The sequence below is a fragment of the Oryctolagus cuniculus genome, chromosome 17, assembly GCF_051225735.1.
Source record: "Oryctolagus cuniculus isolate XC-2025 breed Fujian yellow rabbit chromosome 17, ASM5122573v1, whole genome shotgun sequence".
Classification (NCBI taxonomy): domain Eukaryota; kingdom Metazoa; phylum Chordata; class Mammalia; order Lagomorpha; family Leporidae; genus Oryctolagus; species Oryctolagus cuniculus.
This window is the reverse complement of record NC_142883.1, coordinates 21,433,623-21,449,341: the sequence shown is the minus strand read 5'-3', so window position 1 is coordinate 21,449,341 and position 15,719 is coordinate 21,433,623. Positions and strand designations below refer to the sequence as shown.

Genomic DNA, 15,719 nt, shown 5'->3' with positions numbered 1-15,719 from the left:
TTTTGTTTTTGTGGAGTTTCTTGATCTCTTTGTAGATTCTGGTTATTAACCCTTTGTCTGTTGCATAGTTTGCAAATATTTTTTCCCATTCTGTCGGTTGTCTCTTCACTCTCCTGACTGTTTCTTTTGCAGTACAGAAACTTCTCAATTTGATGCAATCCCAATAGTTGATTTTGGCTTTGACTGCCTGTGCCTCCCGGGTCTTTTCCAGAAATTCTTTGCCTGTGCCAATATCTTGAAGGGTTTCTCCAATGTTCTCTAGTAACTTGATGGTGTCAGGTCGTAGATTTAGGTCTTTAATCCATGTGGAGTGGATTTTTGTGTAAGGTGTAAGGTAGGGGTCTTGCTTCATGATTCTGCACGTGGAAATCCAATTTTCCCAGCACCATTTATTGAATAGACTGTCCTTGCTCCAGGAATTAGTTTTAGATCCTTGATCAAATATAAGTTGGCTGTAGATGTTTGGGTTGATTTCTGGTGTTTCAATTCTGTTCCATTGGTCTATCCATCTGTTTCTGTACCAGTACCATGTTGTTTTAATTACAACTGCCCTGTAGTATGTCCTGAAATCTGGTATTGTGATGCCTCCGGCTTTGTTTTTGTTGTACAAGATTGCTTTAGCTATTCGAGGTCTCTTGTGCCTCCATATAAATTTCAGCACCATTTTTTCCAGATCTGAGAAGAAGGTCTTCGGTATCTTGATTGGCATTGCATTGAATCTGTAAATTGCTTTTGGGAGAATGGACATTTTGATGATATTGATTCTTCCAATCCATGAGCATGGAAGATTTTTCCATTTCTTGGTATCCTCTTCTATTTCTTTCTTTAAGGTTTTGTAATTTTCATCGTAGAGATCTTTAACGTCTTTGGTTAAGTTTATTCCAAGGTATTTGATTGTTTTTGTAGCTATTGTGAATGGGATTGATCTTAGAAGTTCTTCCTCAGCCATGGCATTGTCTGTGTATACAAAGGCTGTTGATTTTTGTGCATTGATTTTATACCCTGCTACTTTGCCAAACTCTTCTATGAGTTCCAATAGTCTCTTAGTAGAGTTCTTTGGGTCCCCTAAATACAGAATCATGTCATCTGCAAAGAGGGATAGTTTGAGTTCTTCCTTCCCAATTTGTATCCCTTTAATTTCTTTTTCTTGCCTAATAGCTCTGGCTAGAACCTCCAGAACTATATTGAATAGCAGTGGTGAGAGTGGGCATCCCTGTCTGGTACCAGATCTCAGTGGAAATGCTTCCAACTTTTCCCCATTCAATAGGATGTTGGCTGTGGGTTTTTCATAGATTGCTTTGATTGTATTGAGGAATGTTCCTTCCAAACCCAGTTTGCTTAGAGTTTTCATCATGAACGGGTGTTGTATTTTATCAAATGCTTTCTCGGCATCTATTGAGAGAATCATATGGTTTTTCTTCTGCAGTCTGTTAATGTGGTGTATCACATTGATTGTCTTGCGCACATTAAACCATCCCTGCATACCAGGGATAAATCCCACTTGGTCTGGGTGGATGATCTTTCTGATGTGTTGTTGCATTCTATTGGCGAGAATTTTATTGAGGATTTTTGCATCTATGTTCATCAGGGATATTGGTCTGTAATTCTCTTTCAGTGCTGCATCTTTTTCCGGCTTAGGAATTAAGGTGATGCTGGCTTCATAGAAAGAATTTGGGAGGACTCCCTCTTCTTCGATTGTTCTGAATAGTTTGAGAAGAATTGGAGTTAGTTCTTCTTTAAACGTCTGGTAGAATTCAGCAGTGAATCCATCTGGTCCTGGGCTTTTCTTTGTTGGGAGGGCCTTTATTACTGTTTCAATTTCTGTCTCAGTTATGGGTCTGTTTAGGTTTTCGATGTCTTCCTGGTTCAATTTAGGTAGTTTGCATGTGTCCAGGAATCTATCCATTTCTGATAGGTTTCCCTGTTTGCTGGCATACAAGTCCTTGTAGTAATTTCTGATGATTCTTTTTATTTCTGTGGTGTCTGTTGTTACGTTTCCTTTTTCATCTCTGATTTTATTGATTTGGGTCTTTTCTCTTCTTTTTTTAGTTAGTTGGGCCAATGGGGTGTCAATTTTGTTTATTTTTTCAAAAAACCAGCTCTTCGTTTGGCTGATTTTTTGTAATGTTTTTCTTGATTCAATCCTGTTGATTTCTTCTCTGATTTTAATTATTTCTCTTCTCCTACTAGATTTGGGTCTGATTTGCTGTAGGTTTTCTAGATCCTTGAGGTGAATTGAAAGCTCATCTATTTGGTGTCTTTCCAATTTCTTGATGTAGGCACCTATTGATATAAACTTTCCTCTTAACACTGCTTTTGCTGTGTCCCATAAGTTTTGGTATGTTGTGCTGTTATCCTCATTTACTTCCAGAAAGTTTTTGATTTCTCTTTTGATTTCTTCTATGACCCATTGTTCATTCAGGAGCATGTTGTTCAATCTCCATGTGTTTGCGTATGCTCTAGGGATTCCTGAGTTGGTAATTTCCAACTTCATTCCTTTATGGTCTGAGAAGCTGCATGGTATGATTCTAATTCTTTTGAATTTGCTGAGGCTTGCTTTATGGCCTAGTATGTGGTCAATCCTAGAGAAGCTTCCATGTACTGCTGAGAAGAATGTAAAATCTTTAGCTGTAGGATTGAAAGTTCTGTATATATCTGTTAGATCCATTTGGGCTATAGTGTCGTTTAAATCTACTGTATCCTTGTTGATCTTCTGACTGGATGATCTGTCTATTTCTGAGAGTGGAGTATTGAAGTCCCCCAGTACTACTGTATTGGGGTCTAAGTCTCCCTTTAAGTCCGTTAATAAATCTTTTAGATAAACTGGTGCCCTGTAGTTAGGTGCATATACATTGATAATTGTTATATCTTCCTGTTGAATTGATCCCTTAATCATGATATAGTGTCCCTCTTTGTCTCTCTTAACAGTTTTTGTGGTAAAGTTTATGTTGTCCGATATTAAGATGGCTACGCCCGCTCTTTTTTCATTTCTGTTGGCATGGTATATCTTTTTCCAGCCTTTCACTTTCAGTCTGTATGGATCTTTGTTGGAAAGATGTGTTTCTTGTAAGCAGCAAATAGATGGGTTTTGTTCCTTAACCCAATCAGCCAATTGGTGTCTTTTAACTGGACAGTTCAGGCCATTCACGTTCAAAGTGACTAATGATAAGTGGTAACTTTGCCCTGCCATTTGCCAAAGATAAGTTCTAATATATGCTTTGAATTCCCTGTGATCTTTTGCTGTGAGGTTTCCTTCCTTGGTTTCCTTCCTTTACCTTCTTTCATATTGATGACCGTGTTTCTGTGTTTCTGTGTGTAACACAACTTTGAGCATCTTTTGCAGGGCTGGACGAGTGGCAACAAATTCTTTCAATTTCTGTTTGCAATGAAAAGTCTTTATTTCACCTTCATTCACAAATGATAGCTTTGCAGGATATAATATTCTGGGCTGGCAGTTGTTCTCTCTTAGTACCTGGGCTATATCTCGCCATTCCCTCCTAGCTTTTAGAGTTTCTGATGAGAAGTCAGCTGTGAGTCTGATTGGAGATCCTCTGAGAGTAATCTGACGTTTCTCTCTTGCACATTTTAGGATCTTTTCTTTATGTTTCACTGTGGTGAGTTTAATTACAACGTGTCGTGGTGAGGATCTCTTTTGGTCGTGTTTATTAGGGGTTCTGTGGGCTTCCTGTACTAGGATTTCTCTGTCCTTCTCCAAACCTGGGAAATTTTCTGCTAATATCTCACTAAAGAGGCCTTCTAATCCTTTCTCCCTCTCCATGCCTTCAGGAACTCCTAGAACCCGAATGTTGGGTTTTTTAATAGTATCCTGAAGATTCCCGACAATATGTTTCAGATTTCTAATTTCCTCTTCTTTTCTTTGGTCTGACTGTATCCTTTCCTGTTCTCTGTCTTCTAAGTCCGATATTCTCTCTTCTGCTTCACCCATTCTGTTTGTAAGGCTCTCTATTGTGTTTTTCATTTGATCTATTGAATTCTTCACTTCAGTCACTATCACAGTTTCCTGTTGTACTAGTTGTTTCGTTTCATTTTGATTCCTCCTTAATATTTCATTTTCACGAGAGAGATTTTCTATCTTGTCCAGTAAGGATTTGTGTAGTTCCAGAATTTGTTTTTGAGAACTTCTTAATGTTCTTATCAATTTTTTGAGATCTGCTTCTTGCATTTCTTCTATCTCATCATCTTCATAATCTTGAATTGGGGTGTCTTTTTCATTTGAGGCCGTCATGGTGACTTCCTTGTTTTTATTACCTCGGTTTTTGCGTTTGTTATTTGGCATATTGGAGATATTTGGTTTCTTCACTGTGGTGCTTTTTCTTGTTATACTATGACTCTAGATTAAGTGGACTATCTGTTTTTGATGGAGCCTTAGGGCTTGAGATGGGTGTGGCCTGAGAGCTCTGTTTGGTGTGCCAAAGGTGACACTCCCAGGTTAGGCGTGGTAAATCTCTCTCTCTCTCTCTCTTTTTTTTTTTTTTTTTTTGATTCAAAAGGGAAGTAATTCCGCACAGCTGAACGAAGTTGGAGGTAGTTAGCAGGCAAATGATATACCCACAGGAGCCAGAGATCCGAAGCTCTTTCCCAAGGACCACACAGGGAATCTGTTCGGCCCTCAGAGTGGGCTCAAATTCTCCTTCAGCCTCCCACTGGGTTGCCAAAGTTACGGAATTGTAGCGTCTCTGGAGAGTGCTCACGTGAATTCCGTGAGTTCTCTCCCCCACCGTCTCTTTTTTCACAGTCTCAGTTCAGTAGCACCACAAATTTACTAGCTCCTAATCTCCTGTTAATTCGCCCCGCCCAGAGTCAGGTTTTTCTGCTAGGCTCAGGGCCGGTGCAGACCTGAGGTCGCTCTGCTTATGACGTATGTCCAAGATGGCGCCTGCTCTTTGTCTTGCTCGCCCTTGAGAGGTGAGCGGAGAGAGAGAAACCCGTGTCCGTACTAGTCACCCTTTTTTCTCTCTCTCTCTCTCTTCCGGTTAGCTTTGTGAACTTCCCCCGCCGGGGGTCGTTCCCTCTAGTCTCCTCTCTCCGCTTGCCTGCCGGTGTCTCGGGCTATTGAGGTTCGGCTCACCTCGTGTTCCAGCGCTGGTGTGTTGAGTCTGCCGCTGATGTCCCGAACTGTGGGCTCCCACGCTCTCCACGCAGGTCCGCTGTGAGTCACGCGTTCCGGAAGAGTTTCTTCTGCTGTTTCCTCCCCTACTCTTCCTTGAACCTGCAGTATCTCATATTGAGAATTCTTACCACAATAAAATTGTTAAAGCAAATCTAGAAAAATCAAATTATTAAGTGATTTAATTGCATCTCAGGAAAATCAATTAATTGGACTCTTATCAAAATCAAAACTTTTTGCTTTTCAAAATATATTGTTTGGGGCTGATATTGTAGTGCAGCAAGTTAAGCCACTGTTTGTAATGCTGTCATTTCATATGGGCACTTGTTTGAGTACTGGCTGCTCCACTTCTTATCCAGCTTCCTGCTAATGAGCCTGGGAAAACAATGGAAGATGGCCCAACTGCTTGGGGCCCCACCACCCATGTGAGAGAGCTGGATAAATCTATCTGGCTTCAGCCTTGCCCAGCCCAGCCATTGAGGCCATTTGGAGAGTGAACCAAACCATGGAAGATTCTCTCTCTCTCTCTCTCTCTCTCTCTCTCTCCCTCTCTCCCTCTCTCTATAACTCTTCCTTTTAAAAAAATGATTTTTTAAAATGTACTGCTTCTAAAAGAAAAAAGATAAGCTGCAAACTTGGAGAGAATATTTATAGACCATAAATCCAACAAGGGACATGTAAATAGAGCATAAAAAGAATTCTTACCACTGAACAGTAATACAAACAACCCCACAAATAAATGAGCAAAAGATTTAACAGACACTCACTGAAGGAAACATACAGATATCAAACAAAAGATGATCAACATTGTTAACCATTTGGAACATGAAAATTAAGGCCATAATGAAGTAACATTGTACACTTTCTTGAATGGTTAAAATTGACCGGAATACTCATACTATGCATTAGTGATGATGTGAAGCCATTAGAATTCTTATACAAGGTGGAAACAGAAAATGGTACAACCACTTGGTCAGGCATTCTGAGAGTTTCTTGAAGAGTTAAAGGTATATCTATCATATGACCTTGCCATTCCATTTAGAAGTGTTTACCCAAGAGAAATAAACACATATGTTCATACAACGATTTGTTTGTACATGTTCATGATAACTTTATTTGTAATAGGAAAACCTAGAAATACACCAGCAGGTGAGTGGATCAACAAACTATGCCCTGTCCATACAGTGAAACACTTCTCGGCAATAAAAATGGATGGGCCATTAATATACATGACAGCTTGAATCTTGATATAATTATGCTGAATGAAAAGCCAGAAAAGATAGAGTACATAATGTATAATTCCCCTTATATAACATTCTGAAAAATGCAGGCACGTTTTGGTGACAGCTGATCAGGAGTTGCCTTGGGGAAGGGAATGAGAAGGAATTGCATATGGAAGGATGGATGTTTGGTATGATGGCAGTGTTGGTTTCATGAAAGATACACGGGGAAGAACATCGAATGGTGCATCGTGAATATGTACAGTTTGATGTACATCAGTCATGCCTGATGAAGCAAAAAAATATAACTATCAATCTCAATCTGTGCCTCGGAAAGGCCTTGTATACAAGAATTGTCCACCAAAGGCAAACGGTGCTGAGAGACCAAGGAAAGAGGTAGACAAACCCAGGAATTCACGGAGTGTAGATTATTAAGGATTTATGGAGAGGAGCATGTCTTGGATTGGTGACAGGAAAAAAAGGATCTATATGCTAAGTTTAACAAATGTGGTCTGTGACCAACTAGAATGTACCTGGACTTTCTCAAGAAATGTGAACATTTATAAGAGATGTTTCAGGCATCAGATAAGAGCAATGCATTTCCTTGATGACTTTGTTTATCCCATAGAGTCTAGGATGACGGCCAGGCCACCTAGAGGACAAGCTGGCATTTACTGCTAAGATAATGGCAGTTATGTGAAACTGGATTCCTATAACTTTTTTAAATTAAGGAATACAAACTTCATGCATTTAATATATACAAATTTGGGAACAAGGTGATTCTTCCCCCCTATATCCCTCCTACCCTTCTTCCTCATCCCTCTCCCTTTCCCATTCTTATTTTTACAAAAATCAGTTTTCAGTTAATTTTATACTGATAAGATTAACCCTACACTAAGTAGAAAGTTCATTGAATAAAATGAAGAAAAAGAAACAAACAAGAAAAATATTGTTCCTTGACAGTCATGACAAGAACTGTTCAAAATCATCAAGGTGTCAGTTTTACTCCAAGATTACCTTTTAGGTATTCTGTTACCACAGATCAGAGGGACCATATGATATATGTCTTTCTGTGACTGGCTTATTTCACTAAGTATAATGATTTCCAGTTGCTTCCATTTTGTTGCAAATGACAGGACTTCTTTTTTATTGCTGTGTAGTATTCCATAGTGTATATAAACCATAATTTCCTTATCCAGTCTTCAGCTGATGGACGTCTGGGTTGTTCCATATCATAGCTATAAAGTAGACTCCCAATGAGTTGGGGAAATGGGGTGGGCAGATCAGATTTCTTTGTGCCTTGTTTTGTAGCTTTGACTTTGCACCTATTTCACAAAATTCTAAAACAAAGTTTAAGTTTTTAAATCCCTCAAAAATCATGAAAACAACAATAATGGAACCTATCAAACCATAGCTTCAGAAACAGTAACCATCCTGAGACAAATGGCAGCAACAAAAGCCAGAAACCTGCAAAACAATTTTAAGTTCATTTTCAAGAATCACATTGTTGTTGTTGATAGCATTACAAGATTATTGTGAATATTACATGGAATAGTGAAAATGAGTAATTACATTGCAGAACTTAGGGCATAGAAGTCAGAAGATCGGTAAATAAGATATGTAAGGGGAAAAGAAAACCCTGTAGTTCTCAGTAGAAACTCTTAATGTAGTTAAATAGAAGAATTTAAATAAATATTTTCTGACCATGTGCACTGGAAAAGTTGAGAGACAATAATCAGTAGTAATGAGCATTCTTACATTGCCATTTATGATCTTTGATACCATTTTCCATCAGAATGAACTGGGCCCCTTGGAGAAATGGCTGATTACATCTGAGGAAGGAAATGCATAGTGAGTCTGGAATATCTTTTTACATCACAAAGTAAGGAAACCTTTAGAGTATACTGGATTCCTGTCGAAAGACATAGAGACCAACTGAAAGTTGCTTATTTGGCACGAATAGGGATGCAAACTAGAATGGATGGATACCCCACTAAGTTCATTGAAATCCATGAGTTCATATTGACAGGTATTTAAAAAAGAAAGACAAATCCTTTTTAGTCTCCTTTGGATGAGGCAAAGTGGTAAATAAAGAAGGGATACCAAAACATGTGTTTTGCTTTTCCCATAGTACTATTCCTTGGAATAACCCTACATGGATGAGAGGAGTTGTCTCTATGGGAATATTCCAGTTAATCAATAGCAAAGGAGCAACAGGATTTTAATTTTAATTTAATTTATTTATTTTAAAATATTTATTTATTTGAAAGGCAGAGTTACAGAGAGAGTGGGGACAGAGACACACACAGAGAGAGGTCTTCTATCTGCTAATTCACTCCCCAAATGGCAGCAATGGCTGGGGCTGGGCCAGGCTGAAGCCAGGAGCTTTTCTGGGTCTCCCATGTGGGTGCAGGGGTCCAAGCACTTGACCATCCTCCACTGCTTTCTTATGCCATTAACAGGGAGCTGAATTGGAAGTGGAGCAGCCAGGACTCCATCCGGTGCCCATATGGGATGCCAGCACTGCAGGCAGTGGCTTAACCTGCTATACCACAGTGCCAGCCCACAATAGGATTTTAAAATCAGAATTTTTGCCATGCCTAATGCGATAATAGTTCTAGGTGGTAACCCTTAACAGCTGCTGACATCACAGGGAGAGGGCAGTTGGATGTGTCCCTCCCAATGGACAAGTGCACCACTGCCTGTGACACAGCCACTGGGTCATGCAAACCCTTTGGAGTGTAGCCTCCAATTCACTGGCTCAGCCATTCTCTGTGTGAAGGGAGGTGTAACTTAACTCACTCACTCTCTTTTACATTATTAAAAAATTTTTTTTGACAGGCAGAGTGGACAGTGAGAGAGAGAGAGAGAGCCAGAGAGAAGGTCTTCCTTTGCCGTTGGTTCACCCTCCAATGGCCACCCTGGCCGGCGCGCTGCGGCTGGTGCACCGCACTGATCCAAAGCCAGGAGCCAGGTACTTCTCCTGGTCTCCCATGGGGTGCAGGGCCCAAGCACTTGGGCCACCCTTCACTGCACTCCCTGGCCACAGCAGAGAGCTGGCCTAGAAGAGGGGCCATCGGGACAGAATCCGGCGCCCCGACCGGGACTAGAACCAGGTGTGCTGGCACCGCAGGCGGAGGATTAGCCTACTGAGCTGCAGCGCTGGCCAAAATTTTTTAAGAATTTATTTATATTAAGGGAACAGATTTCATGTATTTCATACCTGCAGTTTTAAGGACATGGTGGTGCTTCCCACTCTACTCCCCTCCCTCATTGCCAGCCTCCCTCTTGCTATTCGTGTGTGGTGAAGAAGAGAGATGGGAGGAGACAGTGATGGGAGCCTGTGCTGTCTTTCAAGTCTGAGACTTCCGCATCATCTTCAGGGAACAGGTGACACAGCTTCAGCAGAAAGGACCGGAGCACCTCTGCAGACACCGAGGGTGAAATTGGCACGTTAGCTCTTCCATTGCATCAACTCCGTCATCCCCTGCCTGCCTCTTTCGGTCCCGTTCTTTCCCAGTTAGGGCCTTGATGTTGGTGTGGCAAAACTGCCTGCTTTCCACTCCATTCTCAACTCCTAGGTGTGGTCCTCAGCCTCATGGGGCCGCTGGCTGCAAGCAGTGGGAGCTTACCTGCCGCCGTGAAACCTCTGCTCCCACACCTGCCCTTTGGTTTCTGACTTCTCCCCTCCAGCCTTTCAGCGTGCTTTTCCAAAGCATGCACTTCCCTCAGCTGCAGCCCTGCGAGTCCATTGTCATTGTTACTATAAATGACCTTCACAGGCTGACAGTGAAAACTAGAGGTGGCAAAGGTGTCTCGAGCGCTGTTAGAAAATTGACGACGCCATGCTGTGTGTCCTTCGAGTGTAGGTGAGACACAGGGGTCCAGACCGAACAGAAAGTCTTAAAGAAGATAACGATCACACTGAATTTTCCATACAGGAAAGTGGTGGTTTATTTCAGCATAAAGACATTACACCAGAAAATTTGGGGCTTAAGAATTGAAAAAAAAAAAAAAAAACCTCATTGGTCATTAGGAGAGGGACTATAATATTCCATAATGAAGAAGTAATAAAATCAACCACTGACTCCTTGAGCTTAGTGATTTGATTGCCCAAAAGTGAAGGAGAACCCAAGTAGAATTAGTTAGGTCAGTACAATGTTTCTTATACCATAAGCATAATCAGGTTTGGATGGGAGGCAGAGATCCACATGGGGAATTTGGATTCAGGCTAGAATATGCTCACAGAATTATGGGCCTGCGGTGAGCTCATTAAAACCCTAAGTCCCAGCTCAGTTGAGCAGCATCAGCTGCACTTCATCTGTCCTAAGAGTCAGTGCACAAGAAGGTCTGTGTCCAGGGACAGAGATGAAGGAGGAGGTGGGGCTAAGGCAGGGCTCTCAGCAGCAAGGGACAGCACAGCACATGGGGCGGGGGCAGGTGGAGATGACACAGGTTGGGCGATAGCAACTGGTGTGGCAGGAGACTTGGCCACAGACTGGGCGGATGCAGCAGCCAGGGCAGCAGCTGGGGCGGCAGCAGCTGGAGCCACAGCAGCTGGAACTGCTACAGGAGGGGCGGCAGCAGCTGGAGATGCAGCAGGTGGGGCGGCAGCAGCTGGGGCGGCAGCAGGTGGGCTGGCAGCACTGGGACTGGCAACACTGTGGCCTGCAGCAGCTAGAGATGCAGCAGGTAGGGCGGCAGCACTGGGACTGGCAGCAGGTGGAGGTGCAGCAGCTGGGGCGGCAGCACTGGGGCCTGCAGCAGCTGGAGATGCAGCAGGTGGGCCTGCAGCAGCTGGGCTGGCAGCACTGGGGCCTGCAGCAGCTGGAGATGCAGCAAGTGGGCTTGCAGCAGGTGGGCTGGCAGCACTGGGGCTGGCAGCAGCTGGACACACAGCAGCTGGGGCGGCAGCAGGTGGTCCTGCAGCAGGTGGTCTGAAGGCAGCTGGGCTGGCAGCAGGTCTCCTGCTCAGAGCAGACAGAGCCACAGGAGCTGACCATGGTGTCAGTGGAAGAGGTAGGGTTCTGTGAGTAGGTTTGAGTGAATTTCCTGAGTTTGAAATTCTCCTTCCTCCTGTCCCCTTTTATACACTTGAGTAGCTGATGTCACCATGATCATTACCCATTCCTTGTTATATTTGTACTAGGAAATCAATTAATCTTAGCATGTTACAATTGTGTTTATCTGCTTAAATGTGCCAATGTCTAGGAAAAACTTCATTTCCTTTTTCTATGGCATTGTGATTCATTCTGTCTTCTAAGACATGTGAAACCACTTCCATGTTTCTACCTCTGTCCCATGTGTCTTCTAAATTGGAGCTGTCATGTGATAGTCTATTACTGCATATTGACTTGTGGCACTCTTCTTTTTTTGTGCATGGCTCCATGATAAATCTTTGAGAATGGCTCTTGCAAAGTCAGCTCTCTCTCTTTTTAAGATTTTATTTTTATTTGAGAGGTAGAGTTACAGACAAGGAGATGGAGAGACAGGGAGAAAGGTCTTCCATCCTCTGGTTCACTCTCCAAATGGCCACAACAACCAGAATCCAGCTCACCTGAAGCCAAGAGCTAGGTGCTTATTCCAAGTCTCCCAAAGGGTGCAGAGGTCTAAGGACTTGGGACATCTTCCATGGCTTTCCCAGGCCATAGCAGAGAGCTGGATCAGAAGAGGAGCAGCCAGAACTTGAACTGGAGCCCATATGGGATGCCAGTGCTTCAGGCAGAGACCTAGCCTACCATGCCACCGTGCTGGCCCTATAATCAAGCCTCTTCTTATGCCAGACAGGGTAAACACACGTTACTGTCCAGTAGAGTGCAGATAGAGAACCAGGGAGATAGTTCATCCCCAGAGTCCCTAGTGTGCAAGAAAGGAGGAGTATAAAGTTGTTCTGTTCCCTGATGAAAACAAGAGGCAGGTGCTTGCCAAAGACCTTCCCATCTCATTGCAGTGATTCTATCTGAAGAGTTAACTTTGAATCTTTCCTTTTCAATAGTGAAGACGCATTTAAGCAGATGAAGTCCCCCCACCCCCAGAATCTTGCCCATATACTGTATGCAAAAATCAGAGGGTTTGGCTTATATTGAATATTGAGCCAACTATGCAATGGATTCTACATTTTTATAGAGTTTGATTGAAAGTATGCTTTTCATGTGTTCTTACAATAACACAAGTTCAAGACTTTGAATTCAAAGAGTTAAAACAGTTAAATCCTACTGTCTGCAGATACTTAAATATATTATAGTATAAGGGAAGAGTTTGGCAAAAAATTGGTGTCATAAGATTCGGGCCCCAGATGAGCCTTATGTGTAGAAGCGCCGTGCACTTCCATGAAAAACTGAGGTCACATGCTGACAGCTGCTGTTTGCGGGTGCTCACCATGCGCCGGGGCTCCCCTTGAGGGCTTTGTCACTATTGTCTTGGTGTTTCTTATCAATGAACACATGAGGCACTCGTTACTCTCTATGAGTTCAAGGTTGCGGTGTCTTGTCCTGGTCTACGAAGGGTGGAAACCACTCCACATCCCTTCTTCACATTCCTCCTGGCAAATTCCAGGCCTTCCTTGAAGCTGCAGCCCAGATGCCTCCTCCTGCCTGAAGTGTTCCCTGGTGCATCATCTCACTGCAACTTCGTCTCACCGCCTCCTCGTGCGACTTTGTGCTGTGGCGCTCCCTGCCGCAGCACATCTGACCGTGACCTGGATGTGTCCATCCATGCAGTGTTGGTTGCAGGGTGAACCCCTGAGGTGAATTCTTTGGTCACCTGTTGTTATCATGATGCTTGGAACAGAGTGTATTGCTAATGATCTATTTTTTATGTCTAGGAATTGCTTTTCACAATGTACTTGTGTCTCATAATTATATAAAGTGTATTTACAGTTCCAAAACAAAAAGGAGACCTATTTAAGGAAGTCTGGTGTCTCTTTCTGTTCTCCACCTATTTTTTTCTCCCTTCCCTATAGGTGATAATTTTTTAAATTTAAGATTTTCCTTCCAATTATTATTTTCAATGTAAGCATATCTGTATTTACACGTTTGTATCTCTGTACAAACTCTGTTCTGTTCTGCTTTTGTTCACTCAACACAACCCAGCTTTTAGACTTTTTCAAGAGACACAGAAATGCTTTAAGGAAGAAATCTAAGCAGTAGAGTTTTTATGTTGCTTTTTATCCAGAAACATCTACAATAGTCTCAGGGCAACCTGGACAGATTGAGTAGAGTGATCACCTGCACCATAATGGTTAAGTCTTCTGCTGGCTTGGCATATGTTCAGTTTTCCTCATTCCATTTCCAACCACTAAGTATTCTATTTTTGGACAAAAAATAGCTTCTTTAGCCAGTCCCCTGTGGATAGATATTTTAGTTATTCCAAGGCTTTTGTTTTAAAAGCTATATTAGGCATTTGAAAACAAGAAATTCTATTTATATTTTGGAGATTGAGGGTTTAATAAATATTACTCACAATTTGGTTATTCCGTGTTCTTATCAGTTTATCTCCACCTCCTCTCTCTTCACATAGTTTATTGGAGTCTTTAATTTCTGGTTTGTTTCCTTATTCTCGAATCGCCTGTGGTTTCTGTGTAGTTTTCATTCTGCAATGAGTTTGTCATTGTAACCTTCAGGGTAACAAATTATCCCACTTTGTTTGCTGTAACACATTTCCATGTAAAGCTAACCTGTATCAGAATTATGACTCAGGCTTTCTTTATTTGCATTTTAATTATATGTATATTCATCCTTTTACTTTTCACCTGAATCTTGTTGCTTTAGTTTTGTGTCTTGTGTACCTTGCAGTGCTGGGTTTTTCTTTTAGCAGATCTGAAAATCCTTTCTCCTTTCTTACACGTGAATTGAACCTGTAATACAGAATACTGATATGATCAGAGTGTTTGGCTTTCATCCTGTTATCTTGACCATGTATACAGGATGAATAATGATGCAGATGCCCATGGACATGGTAAAGCTTTGTGGTTTGGAGTGCAGCCTTCCATAGTTTTGTCCTCAGCACTTTATGACTGGGATGCTTCTGTGTTACATTTATTTTGATTTAATTATGTGTGGTCGTGTACCATGTGACAATGTTTCAGCCAATGATGACCCTCCTGTACTATACTGGTTTTGTAAGATGATATCCCCTAGTGATATCGTGACCAACTTTTTCTCGGTGCACGTGCACTCTATGTCTGGAGACACTGACAGCACAGTCCTCAGAACACATCATGGTGAGAAGAGCTGCCGGTCCAGCATATGCCTTCTAATGAATTTATGTAGACTGACCTCCTATCTCATGCCTTAGTTAAACTCGCTTAGTAGTTTGAGGAGTTGTTTTGTAGTATCTGAACTCAGCTTTCTGTCTGCTTCTCACCCCAGGCAAATGACTGTTGGTTTGTCTCGGTTCATTCCTCAGTGGGAAGCGTGCACCCTTAGCCCCCTCTCCAAAGTAGGAGGCTTCTGTGGGGCTATAGGATTGAAAGGTAGGACACCCTATGTTGATACACCTGTCGTTTTGGAAACTTTGTCTCCAGATGTGTCATAGATGCCTGCATGTAAAGAGTAGCTTCAGAGCTCAATCTCACTCCTGTGAATAAAAGCATGAACAGAAATGAAACCTGAGTGTAAACCTGAGTGGACAAAGGCACAGGGAAACTGTAAAAGAAAACACCTCAGTGGTTTTCAAACATTTTTATTATTTTTATGTGTTTGAAAAAGCCTGGGGGCAGGATGAGAGAGAGGGAAAGTGTGGGAGGAAGAAAGAACAAAGAACAAAGAGAGGAGAGAGAGGAGAGAACGGGAGAAAGAGAGAGAGAGAGAATTTTGATATTCCATCCATGGGTTCACTCCCCCAAATGCCTATAATAGTCAGGGCTGGGCCAGGCCAAAGCCGGGAGCCCAGAACCCAGTTCGGATCTCCCACATGTGCGTCAGGAGCCCGACCACCTGAGCCAGCACCTGCTTCCGGAGGGTGGGGAGTGTAGCCAGGCCTCAAACCCAGGCTCTCCGGCGTGATGCACATATCCCATGTGGCTTAGCTGCCCTGCCAGACACCTTCTCTGGTTTCTTCTTGAGGAGTTGTTTGTTTACTTTTGTTTTTTGATTTATTTTTGTTTTTGATTACTTAATGTATGCTAAACTGATCTTCTGTATATAAAGAGAAACGAAAATGAATCTTGATGTGAATGGAAGGGGAGAGGGAGTGGGAAAGGGGAGGGTTGCGGGTGGGAGGGACGTTATGGGGGGGAAGCCATTGTAATCCATAAACTGTACTTTGGAAATTTATATTCATTAAATAAAAGTTTGAAAGCAAAAAAAAAAAAAAAAAAGAGAGAGAAACCCCATTAGACTGTATGTTCCATCAGCACAGAGGATTTTTTG

At 42.3% G+C, this 15,719-nt stretch overlaps 2 protein-coding genes across 2 annotated transcripts in view; one reads left to right on the top strand and one right to left on the bottom strand.

Annotated features, from left to right (window-relative positions):
* The window catches only part of LOC103345078 (uncharacterized), a 224,550-nt gene that overhangs the window by 68,733 nt on the left and 140,098 nt on the right, over window positions 1-15,719 (top strand). The gene's annotated exons all lie outside the window — the stretch shown is intronic.
* On the bottom strand, window positions 10,288-11,458 carry LOC138846082 (uncharacterized). Its single transcript, XM_070060712.2, has one exon. It carries the CDS (start codon window positions 11,349-11,351, stop codon window positions 10,749-10,751), a length of 603 nt encoding a protein of 200 aa, XP_069916813.2. The 5' UTR covers window positions 11,352-11,458; the 3' UTR covers window positions 10,288-10,748.

What these genes read in the sequence shown, in the direction of transcription:
- LOC138846082 (XM_070060712.2), bottom strand. Translation starts at nt 11,351, where the DNA reads ATGGTCAGCTCCTGTGGCTCTGTCTGCTCTGAGCAGGAGACCTGCTGC.